Source organism: Haliotis rubra, unplaced genomic scaffold, assembly GCF_003918875.1.
Source record: "Haliotis rubra isolate DU_JTF1 unplaced genomic scaffold, ASM391887v1 Scf1229, whole genome shotgun sequence".
Classification (NCBI taxonomy): domain Eukaryota; kingdom Metazoa; phylum Mollusca; class Gastropoda; order Lepetellida; family Haliotidae; genus Haliotis; species Haliotis rubra.
The window spans coordinates 132582-155466 of NW_025765147.1; the positions used below are offsets into that span (position 1 = coordinate 132582).

The 22885-nt window shown below is 38.8% G+C and overlaps 1 protein-coding gene across 1 annotated transcript in view; it reads right to left on the reverse strand.

The window, feature by feature from the left end:
- Positions 1-12972: 12972 nt before the first annotated feature.
- LOC124266032 (mucin-5AC-like) overlaps positions 12973-22885 on the reverse strand; it is a 41333-nt gene continuing 31420 nt past the window's right edge. Inside the window, exon 4 of the mRNA XM_046700844.1 lies at positions 12973-13830. Within this exon, the coding sequence (XP_046556800.1) occupies positions 13452-13830 (379 nt within the window). The 3' untranslated portion in view covers positions 12973-13451. The remainder of the gene's footprint in view (positions 13831-22885) is intronic.

Sequence of the window (22885 nt, forward strand, 5' to 3'; positions counted from 1 at the left end):
TGTGCATTATTTGTTGTGGTTTATGCACATTTATGTTTCCGTTGACCAGAAACGTAGATATTTCCTCATTCTCATCAGATGTATGTTTGTCTATGTGTTATTAGAATTACTTGTTGTGGTTTATGATCATTTATGTTTCCTTTCACAAGGAACGTAGGTATTTCCTCGTTGGCATCAGATGTAAATGAGTGTCTCACCTTGCGGGATCCATACAGCCATCAAAATCAAGTAAACAATGGCGTTCTGGGTAATCATGATTCCACACTTGCTGATTGAGACATGAAATTAATTCATCCCTTGAGGCCACACAAGTACATCCATTAAGAAGCAACTAGTTCAGAAATGAAACTACAACCACACCCGTGACAGTTATTCAAGCATGCAATGAGGTACTCCAACCAGCTCACTTCCTCACAGCCTTTTGCGCATTTGGCTCGACACATTGCCGGTAGATATTCATATATGCGTTGATATATTCACGGAAATATATTCACAGAGATAGGACACATTCAATAAAACGAGCATGGTGTGAACAGTCATCGAAAACTGCGTCCCATGTCCTAGAGTACACAATGAGAAATGTTCAGTGAAAAGGCCTGCTTCAATGTTCTTACTAAGAGGACATGTAGTGGATTAAAGGATCATATGCAGTGTATTGGAAAACGCCAGTGCGTCAAGATTGTGATCATTTTCCTCCTGATAAGCAATATGTGACCAGACTGTTCTCATCACGTGTACCTGTGATAAAGTATCAGAGTTATCACTGTAAAATTGCACAAACTAAAAACGCCATATATGCAGGTTACAATGGTTGCAAAGCTGCATTCACTTCCTCCTTATCAAGGGGGTAGCCTAGTGGTCAAAGCGTTTGCCCGTCACGCCGAGACCCTGGTTCGATTCACCACGTGGGTACAATGTGTGAAGCCCATTTCTGGTGTTCCTCACCCTGATATTGCTGAAATATTACTAAGAGCGGCGTAAAATTAAACTCACTCATTCCCAGGCCTCCTTATCAATACTGCTGTTCATCGGCTTGCATGGATAATATATTGTTGTGTGATGAACACATATATCTCCAGACTCTGGGAATGATATTAATACATGCTGCAACACAAGGTAAACTCGCTGGCGTGGTTGCCATAGTGTCCCAATTGCGTAAATCGATGATCATGGCGTCAATGACAGGGTTCTCAAGTCCAGACCTACAGAACGATAAATTTACAGTAACGAATTCGAAACAAAATGTCCAAAGTCAAATGTCTGAATAGAAAAGGTAATTTGAGGGATTTGTTACACCCGGGTTCTTCTTCGGTTGGCAAATATATCTGTATGAAACACAGTCCCACTCCATTTAGAAGACATGACATTGCACTGATGAAGATGTTGATATTTACACATCATGTGTACTACAAAGTGAACGGTAAACCAGGTGATCTGTAGGCTGTGACATGTCATGCAAATACAACATGTGGCCATTTCAGGAACACGAAAATAAACGCAGCATCTCATTGAGAGTGCTCACACCTGAGGTGATCCCTGTTTGATGGTGATTCATAAGCACATGATTCTGATGTAGTCAGACTATTCATTATAGAATGGAGGTTGTCGCCTTATACAAATATTTGTAAAAGAATTATGATACGATTGATATCTGAATAATCGTGCTTCGTGTTTACAGGAAAATGTGTGTAGGTCTTTTGTGTGATAACTTTCCTCGTGATAAGCAATATGTGTCACGGATGTTGTCATAAACGGTATGATCTGCAATGAGGTATCACTATATTTTGGGCATCTCCCATAAATGACTCAACTGCCACAGCAACTACTGTAACAACTAATAACCTCCCAGTGGCTGCTCAATACTATCAGGATAGGACACTGACTAACATGGTACAGCAGGGCGTTGTTTGCTGGTCACAAATCAGTATTCACCTCCTCACGGTGAACGTACAGGATGATGAGCGTGATACGTCAATGCCTGACAATAGCCAGTCGCGATTATCAAACAAAACATATTCCACTTAGGGTGTAAACAGGAAAGTAAAGCTAACAAATTTGGGTAAATCACTGAGAATCAGTATGGGCATCAGGATTTCACGAATAATGCAAATGCCCCCTGCACCACCACTAGCACAGGCTAATCTAACAATGTGACAGGTTTTTCCGTGTTGTTGGAACTGTTACACTTCACTTGCCTTTGGGACAGAGCTACCCAACCCTGATATGATAACGGTGTAGCCTGGACTACCCCTTACTTGGCAATGTCAGAGAGCGTGAGCTTCAGAGCTATGCACTCCCGGCTAATTTCGAAATGTGTTGTTGCTGGCGCGCGTGTGTGTGTCGTGTGTGCACTGTTTCGAGGCCGTTTTAGAGGTAGTTATACATGTACAAAATAGCCACAATGTATATTAGGAGGTATTTTACCTATTCCAACTATGGTTTCAGACACATCTTCAGGCGTCATTGCTTAAAATTTCTGACTGTTGGTAAGGTCGACATTGAAAGCCTTGCCTGGGTGAAATATTGTTTTGTGACGACCGCATTCATTTGTAGTCCTTTGAAAAGGTGTGATACATATATACATGCATGATGCACACCTTTTTAAAACGATTTCGCTGTATTTAAAGGATCTGAATGGTCTTGCTAAAGAGTTACGGTCACAGGTTTGTTACTGGTATCAAACAAACACTTATGCCAATATGTATAGGAAAACAGTCACCATTGATGATCAAAGGATAAACAGCTGTGTATCTGAAGTGTGTAAAAGTCACCAAATGCAGGTATGAGGCTACAGTTTGCGGGGTCAAAAGGTAGAATTTGTTTGGCTGAAAGACTAAAAGGGACGGTAAACGAAACCGTTTAATTATTTGTGTATTTTGGGGGGAATATTCCAACTATGAAAGGCGTAAGGCTAAATTTTGAAATGAGTAAATAATCAAACAGATCAGTGGAGGTTACACAAGTTATACTGGGCCAAAAGAAATTAGGTTTACAATCACGAAAGGGAATACCATAGTAAAATCCGCAGAAGATGAGACTCTTTATATTTATTCATTTAACAACTTTGAGAAGCCGGTATGATGAACAGGTACTTTTTATGGACAAGTTTGTTATTGCAATTGAGGCATCGTTTCGATGTAGATGCTAACACCGTTATCAAGCAAGTGATATACAACATTATGGACAAGGGGATTATATACATGGACGATATTGGAGTTATACAATTATTCTATTCATGAAACGCTGAATACACATGCAACATATCTTTTTGAAGAATGTCAGTTACATTTCGTTAATTGGTGCCGTGTAGAAACGCAACCATTCGAAGCTTTTGAAGCTTTATACAGTATTATACATATATTAAGCAGAATTAACGTGAACATTGTGACAGTTATGGGCAGTGTTAATGACTTTCAAAGGTAAAAAAGCGGTGCGGCAGTCTGCAACATGGTGTCCTTCATGAGGCTAGCCTTGCAGTCACGTGGCAATGGCTGTTGTACCGGAATATGGAAATTAGCCTCTATGTCCAGGTTCACCTACTGACTATCAGGTGTTTTGAACACCGAGCCCTTACGTTAATATTATGACTTGGTGGTTGTCACAGATTGCTGGTAGATGAACTAGCACTTGAAAGACAAAACCATTCCACTTATGAAAACATATGTCAATCAGTTTATGTGTTCGAAAACGCGGTCACACAGTTTTTATTTGGCCATCCAGCCTAACCAGCGCATATATGATGAAAGTAATTGAATATGATGGCCTATATGGAAAATATTACAGCATTAATAGCTTCATGCGAGTTAGGTTTCACCTGAATGACAGCAGGGATCAATCAAGTGCAGATATTTAAGGTATTTTCGTACAAACTAAAGTGATTAGTACTAAGATACATGTTTGATTCTCCCGCTGCTTCCCCGATGTCTTGATAGAGACCAACGTTGACATAACATGACGTGCCAGTTGACACATTCTGATCATTAACGTATTCGTTGTAGACATATGTGTATTTGTTTTCCCTTGTGTTTTCACAACTGGTAGAAGCTGTCGTGTTAACATAAATGGATCCTTGATCTGACCATCCCCTTGGTGTTTTGTGGCTTTGTATGCTCTGGTACCGAGTATGATCGACGGGTTCCGCTACACACAGTTCATAAGATGGCATGACTGCTTCTTCAGCGTCCCTGGCTTGGGGCCTTTGTCCTGTCTGCCCCCTGAAACATCGAATTATGAATATGATATTACAATGGTGCTTCCTAAAATGATTCAAAATTTAGAAAATGTGATAATTGAACTGGGTCAAGAGAGTGATATAGCGAGAGTGAATCGGATTGTGAAAGTAACTGACATTGTAAAGTTAGTAAATCAAGCTTGACTGTAAAAACACTTCAAGTAAAACATGAAATTATGTTTTTTGTCAAAAGTGTTTTTTTCTGGGACAAGTACTGTAACGAATCCACGTATGCATGTTTCGCACGAACATTAATAACATTCTCTGCTCCCCTATTTAATGGAGCTCAGGTCAAGCTGAACAAGCTGTACTCATGTCATTAATATTCTACATCTTGACAGAGGTGTTATTTACAAGTGTAGACGAAATGTTCCCACTGCCCAAATGTGCAGTGGAATCCAGTACAATTTCACCATGAATTATTCCAGTAAAAGCATGAGGACCTAAGTGTTTTGACATTATCGTTGAAATTAACAGTTCCGGTGAAACAACCAAACCATATTCCTCTGATAGAAGAGAGGTACCTACGTCATTAATATTATACATCTTGACAGAGGTGTTATTTATATGTGTCGACGGAGTCTCACAGAAATGTTCCCTCTGCCCAAATGTGCAGTGTAATAATGCAGTAGTTTTGCCATGAATTATTACTGTAAAAGCATGAGGACCTTAGTGTCAGGATGTTTTGACATTATCGTTGTCAATAACAAAGGGGAATTTGAGATCAGCCTATTGTTACGGAATATTCGTCCCCGTTAATCTTCCAGCGAAGCATTAAATTATGCTCTATCATCATAACCTATAGAACATAATACTTTACCATCTCTTGATAGATGCACCATACCTCATACACACAACAGCAACAACCGCAACAGCGATGACACCAGCAACCACAACACCCACGACAATGACGTACAGTAGTGGGAACGTGCTATCGGGGGACCCTGAAAACGTAGCGATGCATTCAAGCGAGGAAATCAAACACATTACACATTATCAGTTTGAACAGTTATTTTTTTTAGGTGAAATACACATTTGTAAGCGGTATTGATATCCTTTTCAACAATGCCTTGCTTCTTTTGGATGAAAATATTTTTTCAGGCAAGACACAAAAGACGTTTTCACCCGTCACCATGCAATGTATGTGATTGATTACGGCGCCTTCAGAATTGAAAGAGGTATTTTACGCCTGGTGAGAAATATCTCTGACTACATACACTAAAAAGACTTCCCCTTAGCACCAACTCTCATAGTCCTTACATATGACCTGCTTGATTCTTAATTATATAACCTCATAGTAAATGTAATTAGTAATGATGAGGTGTATTTTCTTCTTGTATGTGTGCATGCGAGTGAATTATATGCATATATTACATGCATTACAAACACAAAAGGTCAGCGACATAAATCGATCTTGATTATCAGCAATGAAAGACTCGAGGTTATCACTGTGTTGGCCGAGTAAACAATTCAACTGTGTATTATTCATGGCATTAATATACACTTCAAAATTCTGCTGTTGAAATGTCACGTGCAACGATAACCTATATCCAAGTCTGTTTGTTTGAATAAATGCAATATCAATCTGAGAGTTAAACTGTTTATTAATTGCGCTTACCTCCGAGGTAAGCACGACGTTAAACCCAATTTCACCTCACCTCACCTCCGAGGTGACAATAACTACAACCTGCAAGAAGTTTGCACTCTGTCATTGTCTTTAACCCGTTCGTCTTTGACGAACCCTCAAAACATATATATCACTTCCTTTACCTGCACCGGATGGAAGCGTGGATGTTTCCGATGGGTGTGCTGTCGCAGTCGGTGGGTTTGATGTTTCTGCCGTAGTGGATACAACTGCCGATGTCATCGGTGTTGGAATGGACGTAAGGACGTTGTACTCTTATCCATGCTGACCCAGAACTCTGTACTTATTGTCGAGGATGCTATTGGTGAAGTAGTCACTTTTCTCGTAGACAATGTCGTGGATGTTGTTGGCATAGTAGTAGTTGTGGAAGAAGACACTGAAGAAGACGTATCAACTAAAGAAACACATACATGTCTTTCTTAATTTCAATGTAGCTTGAATGGAAGGTATATGATACAATGTATCTGATTTGGTAGCGGACTGATTTGGCATTTGACAATTCAACATGTCATATTTTGGATTATTCTTTCTTAGCAAAGTACAGATTCTAGTACTGGTGGTCTGGACCACGGACATTGTGGAAGCCGTGGTGCCTAAGCAGGCTAGGCGTCTGCCATTGTGTGCTGCTGATTAGGTGCCTGACTCTGAGTCTGTGGGTTCGAATCCCAGGTGTGATGATAAGCATGCGGGTAACACTAAATTCGTAACTTGAAAATAAAACATATTGTACAACCAAGTGATATACGTAAAATATACCAGATTTTAGAGAATATTTTACTTTATTCGTGGTCTGGCATGAAAAGAAAATATCATTTCAAAAATATAATTCATTGATTTCAATTGAAAATCTTAGCACAAATTATTTTAATCACCATCGTGATAAAAACAATTCACAACATATAGTACACATCCGGTCTACACCTACACATACACCTACATTCTGTCGTGTAGACACAGCAACCTCCCTTCAAGGATTAACGACAATATTTCATTTTTTAGAAGAATTGTGGACATTATGTAAAAACTTGTCAGGTGTATTATCTTTGGTGTCTAATGAAACAAGGTCACGTGACATGGAACAGGTTTTTGGCAACTGCAGATCAATGGTATATTGTTCCATTATGTGGATACTGATGGATACATTTCTCAAACAAGGTACATGTAATAGCCCAATAGTTTGCTATAACGTTAGTTGGTTTGATATCTGTATTTTGTCTTTTTGTAACTGAAACCCAATGCAAAGTTTCGTAAATCAGGATAACTGAAACCTAATGAAGCCTTACCGGTTTCTCAGTAATCTATAAGTTTAAATTATCTGTAATTAAGTTTACCAAACGAAACGTAAAGGAGACAAAGTAGAATCTTAAGTTTCCATATTCTTTCAATTAGGTTTAAGTTTTCCTGAAATTAATTTTATGTGACAATATCTTTTATTTGAATTCTGGTGTACAGAAGCATTGAGATCACTAAACTGAAACCTATATACATGTAATATATGGGCAGTTTAACAGGTTTCTGGATATATGCTGTATATACTGGTATATATGGAGTCAAATTAATTTCCTCTACGTTCGTTTCATTCAAGTTCTCATCAATGATGGTTTCCAGTTGCTTTATGCAATGGAAATTACCAGTGATACTTTACTGCAAGTTTCCATTTCTGGAAACTAACTTTGTTAGTATCCGGCAGTTTCCAGTCGCTGAAGCTAACCTTGTTGGTTTCCGGCAGGTTCCAGTCGCTGAAACTAACCTTGTTAGCCGGACACCAACAATCATAGTTTCCGTGAGCGGAAACCTACGTGATTCTGACATTACCCAGTTTCATGTAGGTTTCCGGAAAAATGGAACCTTGTACCTTGTTCTTTTTGCTGTGATAGGACTCAACCCAACAAAAGTACTAGAATCTGTACTTTACTAAGACAGTGAAATCTCAAATACAATATACGTTACATTTGACGACTTTCTAATCTCATTTTGTATTCATAGTCGACAATTTACACATGAAAGTTCAAAAGTTCCTTTGTTCTTTTCCAGGTTTCTTCTCAAGGTTGCACTGTGGGTGAAAATCAGGAAATAAATAACGGAACATTTGTACTTTCATGTGTTCCCTTATTTGTTTCCATGAGTATATTTAACCAGACCGTAAGCATTGCGCTGATTCAGTTATATGTTTTGTGAAGATATACAACCGCTCAAACAGTCTATGGATGATCTCATATATCTTCAGTAATGTTCAACGGTCAATTTGTGAAACGTCCCGTCAGATCCAGCGTCCTGGTGGTGTTAGTGAACTTCCCTCGAATCACTGTCGGTACAGTAGATGTATTTGCTATCTGAATTTAAATATCTAATAACAAACTAGTTTTCCATATAATATTTTAGTTGGTGCCGTTTTCGCCATAAGATATGTAGCCGTTTTTGCCAAGTCGAGGTTCCATTATGTCTAAATGGTGCCAAACAAATAATCCCAATGATTGGGCAAAATTATGTATCATTATTGACTAAATACATATATCTTCTACCGTATACTTCCACCTCGCAGAAACCCAGATTTAGCATTCTCGCATCTTCTGTAGGTTGTCGATGTATCAGGAGATGGTCCCCCGTCACGGGTACATCACACTCCAGGCTGTACTGTGGTCCCCATCTGTAGGAAGAGTTTTGCGGGGGGGTGACAGATTCGATCACCTACAGACACATATACGTCATCCTGTTGATCTGGAATATGTTTTGAGAAGAAAAAACAAAATACCTCACACTGAATTACTGGTAACATAAAAGATTTCAAAGCTGGTCAAATAATATTTAAGATGTCTCATATAAAGTACTTGCCTCATATAAAGATACTCATATATCAGTATTAGTACTATTTGTCAGTATTAGTACGCATTCGTTATTTTGTGTTTCTGATGATACAGAACTTCTGCAGAATATCTTGATCCTGGTAACTGTCCTGTTCTGTGTAAACTCCGCCTCCCATGCTGGGAATATGGGCGAGACTGATGCACACTGCCCTCACGTCACACCATCAGTAACCCAGGATGCCAGCCCCGTGATAGTGTAAGTACTGTTTACTCGCTGCTATATTCACTGTAATAATAAACAGTATCATTATCTGTTGTATGTTAAATTCATCACATTCCAATATGGGGATTCCAGTTACTGTCTGTAGAATCCAGAGAATGTTCTTTCTCTTTGATTTGTCATCAAAGTTGTTTAAATCTTTAAAATATGTTGCGTCACCTTTCAGCATCTGTCCATTAGATCGAAGAAGTATTGTATTGTTTCCAACATCATCTTCGTTACAGTGTGTTGCCCCTTTTGTTGAAAGACATCTTGTTAAATACTAAATACTAACTCTCCTACTTACACTCTTGTCTATACGAAAACATAATTGTGAACTATAAACCCTAGTATATTGGCAACGAGATAAGTTTTCGAGTGGTTTAGCGACAAAACATATTCCGTTGGCCGTGAAAAGCAAGTGAGAAAGTTCTTATAACAATTAATGAAAACTTCGATATCAACGTTACCTAAGGTACAGTCCCGGGGGCAGTTGGAGACTTGACCGGACACTGTAACGTACAGAGGCTTTGGGTCAATATGAATATCTGATGATTAAATGGTTAATATAATGGTCATTCTCAGAAACATTTGCTTTCAAAGCATTCCTCTGTGAATCCAATGCAATTGTCACTGCACATGTTTATTCTAAATTGTTTGTGTATGGCCATGTTTCAGGTTCTAGGAATGTAGGTATTTCATCATTGGCACCAGATTTATGTGTGTAGCAGATGTATACAGCTCACCTTGCAGGCTCCAGACAAGCGTCAGAATCAGGTAAGCAATGGCGTTCTGGGTAACCATGGTTCCACATTGGTTGAGTATGACATGAAATGAATTCATCCTTAGAGACCATACCATTAAGTTCATTAAGAGGAGACGAGATCAGAAATGACACTACAACCTCACCAGTGAAGCTCACTCTTTCTGTTGGTAAATATATGTGCGTGAAACATAGTCACACATCATTCAGAAGATAAATTTTGCTATATACTGTTAATATACTGTACACATTATGTGTACTACAAAAGGTACATTAAGCCAGGTCGGGTATATGCTATGATATGGTGTATAAATACAATAATTGCCTAGTTCAGAAAAATGAATATTAAATCCGCCGTTCAATGACAGAGTGTTCAGAAGTGTGATCCCTGCTTGATGGTGATTCTTAAACAGATGATTGTGATGTAGTCGGTGCATTATAGAATGGAGTATGTCGCTTTTATACAATTATTTCTAAACTGACTGAGATATGATTGATATCTGAATAATCGTCCTTTGTGTCTACAGGAAAATGCGTGCGGGTCTACTGTGATAACATTCCTCGTGATAAGTAATGTACTCCTCAAAACAAAGTCGGGGAACTTCAGTTTTAATTAACTATTGAAGAAAGTGGGAGATATATCGGAGTCAATCAATGATTATATTATTATTATGGATGTTTTGAGGGTGTATCACCACTTGCACTTCCTTATGAGGAATGTTTGTACAGTAATCGCTCTTGAAAAAAATATTGGTGCATGACATGAAATTTGCATGTGTACAATTTTCATCTTCAAACAAAACATACAGGCTGGATGAAACACTAACAAATTTGTGATGCAACATGATTGTCAAAATTAATGGTCTACAGAGATTTATTGACCCGCTTGAAAACCGTCAAAATCAAGTATGCCACCCAATGGACGTGCATCGGGCTACTGCGTTGTGCATGTCACGTGCATCCCATGGGTGGTGATAAGGAAAATTGTGGTGCTTTCATAAGACGTATGTCTTGTAAGTTTATACTTCCAATCCAAATTGATACTTCAGGTTCCCCTACTTTTTAAAAAGTATGTGGCATGAGTATATGAAGAGATGTTGTCGTATATATATATATATATATTTATTTCGGTACTGAAAGGCCACAGGCCTGTAGTACAATGCATTTATAAATCAATATTTACACGCACGGATAATATACATGAAGAAGGGAAAATAATCAACTTTAGGTTACATTGTGTTCTGAGATATATTCTGTCCTAAACAACATGGCATAGTAAACAAACATGGACAAGTTTTAAAGTATAGTATGGGTTTTGTTATTCAACAATGCTGAGAATTTATAAAGGTTTGGATGGGCACAATAATATTTCTTAATATACAACTTTCTGATGGAATTATAAGCAGGGCAAATTAAAAGAAAATGATATTCATCTTCTATTTGGTTAAGATCACATAGTTTGCAAGTTCTATTTTCTTTTGACATTTTTAAATCTTCCACTTTCGATAGATAAATCATGTGAAGAACATCTCAATCTGCTTAACGCTATCCTATACTTTTTTTACGTTTAGACATGAAAGATAAGTTTCGGAGTCAAAAGTACATTTAAACACCTTATAATACAGATATTTACTGGAAAGTGATATCTTTTCAAACCATTCTTGCAAGTAGATATCTTTTAATCTTTGTGTTAGTTCTAAAATAAACTTACCCTCAGAATCAACATACTGATCGTTCCATACAAAACCAAACCCTTTCGAGAATAGAAAATGTCTAACAGCAGAAACCCAATTTGTGTGTCCATTTTTATCGAATAGCATCATCATATTGTAACATTTCTTTGGTAGCCTATAAGAAGGCATCTTCAGTAATTTTAACCAGTATTTTATAACTCTGATATTTGTAAATAAGTGCATCGGGTATTTACCACATGAGATGTTGTCACTAACGGCATGATCTGCAAAGAGGTGTCACTACAGTTTGGGGCATCTCCCATAACTGCCTCAACTGCCACACCAGCTACTGTAACAACTGATAACATCCCAGAGAATACTTAATAACTGTTAGAGGAGGACACTGACAAGCATGGTACAACGGGCGTTGTTTGCAGGTCACAAATCAGTACGCACTCCTTCACAATGCAGTAGTACATGGGCAGATGGATGATGAACGTGTGACGTCAATGCCTGACAATAACCAGTCTCGGGTATCAAACGGAATATATTCCACTTGGTGTTAACAGCAAAGTAGAGTAAATCACTGAGTATCAGTATAGGCATCATGAGTTCACGAATAGCCTGAATGCCTCCTGACGCACGTCAAGCACAAGCTACAATGTGACAGGTTTTTCCGTGTTGTTGCAACTGTTACACTTCACTTGACCTTTGTGTCAGAGCTACCCAACCCTGATATGATAACCATAGAGCCTAGACTACCCCTTACTTGGCAATGACCTGAAAGCGTGAATGGCAGTCAAGTGCGTCGATATCAGTGCTAGAACTTTAGACATATCGAAAACTGTCGCACTGCCGAAAACTGTCGCACGCGGTGTTGTCGGTGTTTTTTCCGCAATCACATGTTGCTTACTAGGATAATCGTAACGAGCGTTCCAAGGGACATAACTTTATGAGGTTCGCTTGAAAAAACGGTCGGTCGGTAGAGGGCGCGAGAGTCGATCTAATGCAATGTTGCATTAATTCATTTGAACTTTTAAATTTCAAATTGTAAAACGTAATATTTTTCGGAATAAAGTATATAGTAGTTTCGCTGGGGGCTGATAGTTACAGTTATTAATGAGAGAAATGCAATATTGATTTTTAGAGAAGTGTGACGTGATAGTGTGCCTTTAAGGGCTAAAATGTTAAGTACCAAAACCTTTTAAGTATTTGTTTTATGCTACATTTTGAAATGAGTAAATAATCACATAACATCAGTGGATGTTCACAAGTTATTTTGGGACATACGGAATTAGGTTTACACTCAAGAAAGATAATACCATAAACCGGTATCACGTACTCTTTAAAATGAAATAGGAATAAGGCGAGACTCTGGATTTTCCATGTTCATTTAACATCTTTTGGAAGCCGAACAGGAACAATTATTTTATGGATAACATCTTTATTGCAGTGGGTGCGACGTTTCAAGCCAGTGATAAACAACACTATGGACAAGGAAGATAGAATATGAAGGATATTGGAGTTGAACAATGATTTTATTCATAAAACGCTCATTACACGTGCAATATGTCTTATTGAACGCTCTCATGTTACATTTTCGTTAAATGGTACCGTGTACAAACGCACCACTTTTACCATTTTATTAAGCTTTATAAGTATTATATGAGTGCATGAACATGTGATGGAAAGGAGTTCTAAAACAGAATTAGCGGGACGTTGTCACACTTATGTGCGGTGTTGTTGGAACGAACCTCTTCGTCGAGGTTCACCAGATCTGGCCTCTACTGACTCTAAGGTGTTTTGAACTTTGAATATTGAATCATTAAGTTATTATTGGTGGTTGTCACAGAGGGCTGGATTAGGATTCGAAAAACCAAAACATCCCACTTCCAAAAACATTATGTCAATGAATTATTTTAAGTGTTCGAAAATGTGATCACTTCTAATTTGTCCTTCCATAACCCTCGCCCATATGGGCAAAGTACTAGAATATGATGGTCTTAACGGAAGATACCGCAACGTTAATAGCTCCATGCGAGTTATTTTTCACCTGAACGACAGCAGGCACCAATCTTAAGTGAGGATATTTGGGGTATTTTTGTACAGACTAAAATCATTAGTATTAACATACATGATTGATTCTCCCGCTTCACCGATGTCTTGATTATTAGAACCAACGTTGACATAGCATGATGTTCCTGTTGACACATTCTGATCATTAACGTATTCGTTGTTGACATAGGTGCATTCGTTTTCAGAAATGTTCTCAAGACTGGTAGTTGTTGTCGTGTTAACATAAATGGATCCTTGATCTGACCATCCTCTAAGTGTTCTGTGGCTTTGTATGTTCTGGTACCGAGTATGATCGACGGGTTCCGCTATGCACTCTTCATAAGATGGCACAACTGCTTCTTCAGCGTTCTTGTCTTGGGGCCTTTTCCCTTTCCGTCTCCTGAAACATCGAATTATGAATATGACTTTACAATGGTGCTTCCAAACAATATTTGAAAACCCGGTTCAGGTGAAACGACCAAACCAAATTCCTCTGATAGAACAGAGGTACTTATGCCATTGTTTCCTCTGCCTAAATGTGCAGTGAAAGTATAGTTATTTCCAGTTCAGGAAGACTTTTGCGTCAGGATGTTTTGATGTTATCATTGTCAAGGGGAGCAAATGAAAACAGATTTTTGAGATTAGCCTATCCCGGTTAATATTTCAGCGAAGCCTTTTAGTATGCTCTGTTATCATAACTTATACAACATTTGTATCAAGAGCATAATAGTTTACGAACTGTTGATAGTTGCACCATACCTCACACACACAATAGCAACAACTGCAACAGTGACGACACCAGCAACCACCACACCAACGACAATGACGTATAGTAACGGGAACCTGTTATCAGGGGACTCTGAAAATGTAGAGATACATTCAAGCGAGGAAATCAAACCCATTAGATATTAATACATATAACATTTAAATGTTTATATGTGAAACAGACATGTCTATGCCGCATTGATATCCTTTCAACAATGACATGCTTCTTTTAGCTAGAACACAAACAACTTTTGCACCCGTTACCATGCAGCATAATGTGATTGATTACTGCTCCTCCAGAATCGAAAGAGGTATTTTACGCCTGCTGAGAAATATATCTGACTTTATATACTAAAATGACTTCCCCTTTGCAATAGCACCTTACATATGAACAGCGTGATTCTTAATCATATAACCTCAAAGTATACATAATTAGTAAATGGTGAAAAGTGTTTTCTTCTTATGTGCGTACCTGCGAGTATGATATACATATTATAATTACAAGCGTGATGTGGTACCCACAATGTAATACAAACACAACAGGCCAGCGATATAAATCAGTCTTGATCATCTGCAGTGAATAACAATAGTGAAAGACTCGAAGAGACATATTATCATAGTTTTGGCCGAGTATACAATTTAACTGATGTTTATTTCATTAATGACATGTGAACATGCACTTACAAATTCTGCTGTTGAATTGTCACGTGTAACGATAATCCTTCTCCAAGTCTGATTCAATACATGCAATATCAATGTGAGATTTAAACTGCTTATTGACTGCTCGTACCTCTGCTTTGACAAGAACTACAACCTGCAAGAATTTAACCCGTTCGTCTTTGAAGAACACACCCAAACATATACATCCTTCCTTTACCCGCTGCGCCAGATGTAGGCGTGGATGTTTCCGGATGGGTGTGATGTTGTTGTTGTTGGTGTTGCCATTGTGTTGGGTGTTAGTGCAGTAGTACAGTGAACGCTGTACCTATTGGTGAAGTAGTCACTTTTGTCGTAGACAATGTCTTGGATGTTGTTGGCATGGTAGTAGTTGTGGAAGAAGACATTGAAGAGGGCGTTTCCAGCGGCACAGCTAAAGAAACATGCATATCTTTCTATATTGATACGTAGCTTGAATGGAAGGTATTTCTAATGCTACACATGTGTCTGATTTGGAAGCAGTAAAGTGTCTGCAGTCGACAGTACATCAATATACTTAACCAGACCTTAAGCGTTGGCTAATGATACTGATTCAGATATCGTGAAGATATACAACCGCACACACAGTCAGATGGATTTCATCTAACGTTGGTGTCAGATATCCTCAAGTTTGACCAGAACACATTTCTATAACACCCCATTAAAGCCAGCGTCCTGGTGGTGTTGGTGAACGTCTCGTATATTCAGACTAGGTACACCCAAGTCGAGGTCTGTTTTGTTTGTCTGGTTTGTTCACAGGCGCATGAGTACTGCTGTGCAGTGTAACACAACAAAATAGTTTACAGGTTTGTGAGTGGCGGGTGCTACCGGTAGAGCAGGACATGATTATCCTTTATGCGAGCATCTTATATAATTTTAACAGATATTTTGTAACTTTCTGTTTTCGGAATTTGTTTCTGACAATAGTCAAAACTGGGTATTCTTTTGCATTGACGTTTTATGTTATCATTTGATGATCTCATGAGTGATGTCATAAGTGAGTGATCTCATGATTTCATGAGTGAAAGAGTGAAAAATCACGAATAAAATTCACATCGGCAATATTTCAGCCATATCGTGACTACGATCGTATGACGTGTATAGCTTTAGTCTTGATATTAAGAATATTCTGCATCTTTTGACAATATTATATATTGCTATTCATCAATAGAAGCGACAAAACCTTTTCACATTCACAAAAGGTCTCTGCTAAAGAAGAGTCGTTTGTACAAATGTGACTAAATCAAGAGTATATACTTGTATCAGCAGTATCACAGCCGTAAACAATCGACTCTGGCCCAGACAATCCAGCGATTGTTGCCATGCGATACTATGACAGAGCATGTGTCCATGAATCACTATGAAATAGTGGTTATACAAGGTGTTCACGTAAAAAGATGAGCGTATCGTGCCCCACCGGTGGCACCCGTCATAAACACATGCTAAGCCTAGTCAGTTGCATAATTCGGGAACGTATGGTATATGTCAAAATTGCATCGGACATTGTTTTTTTCACTGATGCATCAAATTTGGAGATTTCCTCCCCCTGTCTACCATGAAACAATTGGTGCCCATGGGGATGTCTACTTCATGGCCAAATGTTTTACCCTAAATTTTACAAAGGTGTTATCAATGTGAAATATTTCATACATTGTTTTCTCTGTAAACTTCCAATGACATTTGCTTTCATTATTGACAAAGTGTCCTGAGTGAGTGAGTTTAGTTTTACGTCGCTTTAGCAATATTCCGGCAATATCATGGCGGGGGACACCAGAAATGGGCTTCACACATTGTATCCATGTGGGGAATCGAGCCCGGGTCTTCTGCGTGACGAGCAAACGCTTTAACCACTAGGCTACCCTACCGCCCCACAAAGTGTCCTGAACCTCTGAAGATAGGTGTGTAGGTATTTCGTTATTCAGAATCAAGTCAAACGTTGATAACACCGTTGAGTGGTTTAAGCAAATACATATATTTCTAGTACCGTATATTTCCACCTCGCAGAAACTCAGATTCAGCATCCTAGCTGTAGGTTGGCGATATATCCGGAGATGGATCCCCGTCACGGGTACATCACACTCCAGGGTGTACTCTGGTTCCCACATGTAGGAAGAGTTCGCAGTGTGACATATTCTTCCATCTACAGACACATCTACGTCATCCTGTTGATCTGGAATATGTTGAGAAGAATGAACCAAATACCTTACATTAAACACAGATTCGGGTGTTTTTTTAGCATTGCTGTAACATAATAGCTGGTCAATTAATGTTTCAGATGTCTCATATAAAGTACTTGTCTGATATAAAGACCTTGTCAGTATAAGTACTATTAATTTTGTCCGTATTAGTACGCATTCGTTATTTTGTGTTTCTGATGACGCAGTACCCTCCGTGAATATCTTTATCCTGGTTATTGTCCTGCTCTGTGTAAACTCCGCCTCCCATGCTGGGAATATGGACGAGACTGATGCACACGGCCCTGACGTCACACCATCAGTAACCAAGGATGCCTGCCCGGTGGTGGTGTAAGTAATGTTGTCCCCAGATGTAAAGTTACTAGCTGCTATATTCACTGTAATAATAAACAGTGTCATTATCTGTAGTATGTTAATGTACATTACACAACACCATCGCATGGCAGATAGGAATTATTTTACTTACTGGTCGTAGAATTTTATATTATGCCGTTTCTTCAGGTTTTCCTTTCCAGTTGAAATGCCTTTAACATGCATAACCTTTCAGCATTAGCATATTGCTATTGTTTTATGCTTTCCGGACATGAGGCATGATAAAAACGAGACCCGTGAAGATGGGGGTAGAATAGGTCTTCAGCGACCCATGCTTGCCACCAAAGGCGACTATGTTTGTCGTAAGAGGCGATTAACGGGTCGGGTGCTCAGGCTCGCTGACTTGGTTGACACATGTCATCGGTTCCCAATTGCGCAGACCGATGCTCATGCTGTTGATCACTGGATTGTCTGGTCCAAACTCGATTATTTACAGACCGCCACCATATAGCTGGAATATTGCTGAGTGCGGCGTAAAACTTAACTCACTCACTCATGATAAAAACGTAAAGTCGTTTATACATGTCATATCTTGTGCTGAATGACACCTTGTTTACAAATACGTCTACTAGTTGTACTCTTGTTGTCAACAAGAAGTGACTGTTTTAACTTATGTGCAAATATAAACAATATAACACTAGTGACGATTTGAATGGGAATTAGGTTTTATATTGATTCATTGACTAAATGGAATTCTTTAGCTGCAATAGGCAAAGTGATACTGTCAATTATATGAATGGATCACTGAAGACCAGATGTGCGCCGTGAACAAAACATCGATATCAACATTCTTCCCCTATTTGTTGAATGACATCAGGAAAAATACTGAATACAAAAGCTGCTACATGTTGGTAAGAAGTAGTAAATGTCAAGGCGTAAATTTAATGTGCTGATACAAATAGTGAAATACATAGCAACGCCATTTGAGAGCACATTAAGTATTCTAGTGAATCATTGACAAAACATATTCTGTTTGCTGTTATAGGCAAAATATTTTATGAACAGGTAACTGAAATTCAGATGTAAACTGTAATCACGACCTGCCCTACCACCTGTAATCAAAACAATGATATCAACGTTACCTAAAGTACAGTCCTGGTGGCAGTTGGAGTCTTGACCGGACACTGTAACACACACAGACTTTGATTTAATATGAATATCGGCTTATACATCAGTCATTAGCAAAGGTAAAACTATGAAACATCGTTTCAATGTGCAATGTATTTGTGAGGTGAGGTGAGGTGGGGTAAAATGAAATTCTGTTTAACGTCGTACTTGAGAATATTTCGCTCATATGGCGACGTGCATGCGTGTGTATGTGTATGTGCGGCTGCTTGTACTAGCCCAGACTGAAGCTGGTTGTACAGTGCTAGCCCACTGAGATACCATGCCGCAGTGAAGCATGAATACCCCACTCAGACACATTTTACTGACTCCGAGCCGACCAGTCATTGTTGTACCCATTAATGCCGAGCGCCAGGCAGGGACCATCAAGTACCATATTTTAACGTCTTTTGGTATGACGCGGTCGGGGATCGAACCCGCGACCTTCCACTCTCCAGGCGGACGCTCTAACCAGTACACCACGGAGGCGGTCTGCAATGTATTTGTAAATAGGCCAGTAGAAAAATCCCATAATTTAATTAGACCTACACATTTTCGATAACGGGCAAATATTTGTGCCAACTGTATTCTCTTGTTCATATGTCTTTCCCCCCCAAAAAACAACCAAAATCAACCTCTGGCAAAGTTGTTAAATTTGATTTTGATTTCCTGTCAAATTTGCTTAATGCCATTTTTTGCATCTTAAGTAGTTGTCAACCACACTCCTGCGCAGTGACGACTAAGCATAACATCACTGCCACAGGCTAATTTGCAAATCACGTGACCTGACTTTTCTCTTGTTACATTGTAAACAAACGCGCATATTCATAATAAGAAGAGACTGGTCTTACGCAACCTTTTCGGCGCGCTCTTCACTATGTTTTACATAGTTACATATATATTCTTCCTCAACTGCGACAGTAACATTCATGACAGTACATATTTAGATATCAAACTGGTTGCATCGTTTGCTCTCTGTCGGATTCGATGACAGCACGTGGAGCCGTACAACCTATGTAAACAAAGGATCGCTACGCAAATCGAAATAGTCTTACATGTTTTAGGATATTTTCTCAGTGAAACTAAACCATTCTATCAAAGATGTTTAATTAGATGTTTAGACTCGTCAAAAATAAAAGAGTTAAGACATATGTACATTATATTGAATGGACGGTGCAAGATGTGACGAATCGTCACATCTTTTCTGGCCTAATGGCAGAGGTACTATGCTGGCTTGCCGAATGGAAATCTGGGTAGGAGATTGGTTGCCAACACTCAGTTAGTTTCCACATGTCTAGCAACCACAAGGGTTTAGCGAACACTGGACGCAAATTTTAACTTTGATACTCACTGATTAATCTGTTCTGAAGAATTGATTTTGTTAAAGGTCGTCGTTATCCTATGTGAATGTGTTCGTAATATTGGAAAACAAAAACATCTTACAAGGTACACTGTTACAAGTTTGTAATAAGATCTGATAAAGAAAGCCACAGAAATTAAGGCTAGCGGCAACAGCGGGTGGCATTCGTGCTGTTGAGGCTAAATACCACAGACCATGTATGCAGAAGATCTTGTCAGGATGCGACAGAACTCCTGACCTGCCCTAACTGAAGCAGCCGTAATATAAAATAAGCAACAACGTTACCTGCGGGTACAGTTCTGGGGGCAGTTGGGGTCTTGACCGGACACTGTAACACACATAGGCTCGGCGTTGATATGAATATCAGCTGATACATCAGCCAATAACAAAGGTAAAACTAAGAAAGATTGTTTGAATGTGCAATTTATATGCATTCATAATTAAAACAATTTGTAAGATCTATGTACATTTATGTCTCCAATTACTTGGAATGTAGATGATTCCTCATCTGGTATATGTATGTGTCTCACCTTGACTCCATGCCTGCATCAGAATCAGGTATACAATGGCGTTGATAGTAGTCATGGTTCCATACGTAATCTTTGTTATTGAAAATAATGTGTGACTATGACCATACCATGGCGTCCGTTAAAATCGGACTGGATCACAAATGATTACATACTTCCTCACCAGTGAGAGTTATTTCAGTCTGCCAATAACGACTACACTACACTGACGTGGCTGTATTTATTCGACAAGCAATGTTATAATGAGGTTTGCAGGGCGTATAAAGGACTGTACAACTACGACACAGTATGAAAGGCACAAAACATGCGCAGTCCTGCATCAGGAAAACTAATGCTACTCTGTTTTCAGAACATTTTGATAAGCAGATAATGTCAAACATTTATTCACAATCCAGTTTATTCTGTATGATAAACTATTTTACGTGTTAACGTTTCTGTGTTTACAGAGTGAGATCGGTTCAACATCAGTTTACGCATGTTTCAGTCATCTCGTGGTTCAGTCATGTCATGTCGTGTTTCAGTCATGTCGTGTCGTGTTTCAGTCATGTCATGTCATGTCATGTCGTGTCGTGTCATGTCATGCCTAGTGCCGGAAAGCTTGAGATGATACATATGACACCACACGGTGCAAAACTATGATCTTTATCAGGTCGAAGTCACGTACTGTTCGGGTACGTCTAAAAGAGGCAACTCTGTGGTCTTGTCAGCATTAGATGCTAAGCTTGGTTGGTTGGATGTTTCGTTAACGCCGCAAGCAGCAATATTCCAGCTATGTGGCGGCTGTCTGTGAATAATCGAGTCTTGGCCAGACATTCCTGTGATCAACATCATGCGCATCGATCTACGCAATTGGGATACGATGATAATATGTGTCAAACAAGTCAGCGAGCCTAACCAACCGATCCCGTTAGCCGCCTTTTACGACAGGCTTGGGTTGCTGAAGACCGATTCTAACCCGGATCTTCACGGGTCAGAAGCGAAGGTAGAAACACAAGTGTATGTACAAGTGCAGGTGACTTGCTTGATAACGGTCTTAGCATCCACGTGGAAACGTCGCATCTATTGCAAATAGAAGTCTATCCATACAAAAATCGTTCCTGTTCATCATATCAGCTTGTAAATGCCACTCAAAGAAATTTGTATAATGTATCGGTTAGAAACAAGACACTAAAGGAAATAATTGGTCTGAAAAGGTTTAGATATATACAAGACGCAGCACACAATATTGAATCAGAACCTTATCTTCTATAACACTCATAAAGTAATGTGTATGAGAAATAGCTTATCATTCAATAAACATCCTGATTCTTCTCGGCACAACAAAGGCTAATTCAGAGGAAGTTCAACGACAAAATACGGGAAGGTATTGATGATAGGGACACGTATGGATGATCAAATACGTCAATAAAATGCATATCATCGGGCATTCGTACCAAATAATACTGTCGATTAAGTCACCATGGGATGACGGGCTGAATGATATAAACAACCCGATCTAGACTCTGACGCTGATAACATAGACTCGATGATGGTTCGATCAATATGTAACGCTACAGCTGCACGCGATATCACACTGATAAATACGATACATGTTGTCATAACGCTTCTTTCTGGTCAGCTTTTGTAAAGATAACATTTCACCTCCCTGGTTGTCTGCTGGTATTTAGGTTTCTAAATGATGGGACTGATGAATGTATGGTACTCTCTGTGGATTTTCCCAATTGTAGTCATCGTGTGCCTTGATCAACATTTACCTCCGCATACAGGTGTGTATATTATTTATCTACTTTTATGTCCGATTTGAAAGAATGCGATAATCAACGTGTCAAAACGTTGTTTGAGATAGGATTTTACGGAAAAGGAAACATTTCGGCTATTATTGGTGTATGAACAGTTTGTTAATGTTTTTGGTTTACTTTAAAAATGAGAAGAATTGACCTTTCATTGAAATCTCACTAAATGTTATTTGGGTTTATTTTTTAACAGACGTCGATCGGTTGTACCTGTATTGAATATACATGTATTATTGCATGGCATATTGACGACGTAAAATGGTATACTCTGGAAGAGAGGTTTTCTTGTACAGCAAACAATTGTATTTGCATTTGATGTAAGGAAAGGTACTATTTGTGAGTTCTAAAATAATCAAGATTACCAAATATCCGCTACACGAAAATTTATGCTCTTGATCATAGAGTGAAACGAAATCCTAGAAATCCAGAGTGTGTCATTATCACACATATGTCACAGTGCCTATATAGTTACATCACATGTTCGCAGATCATTAGTCAGCATGCATCTAGTCCTATTTGTTATAAACGCAAAAGTATTTCAAAACCATATCGGCCGAAGTCGTATTCAAGATGCAGCCTATTTTTGGGTTCACTAAAGATATTTTTGTAACCACGAAAGTTGTGTATGACATTGAAACCGCTG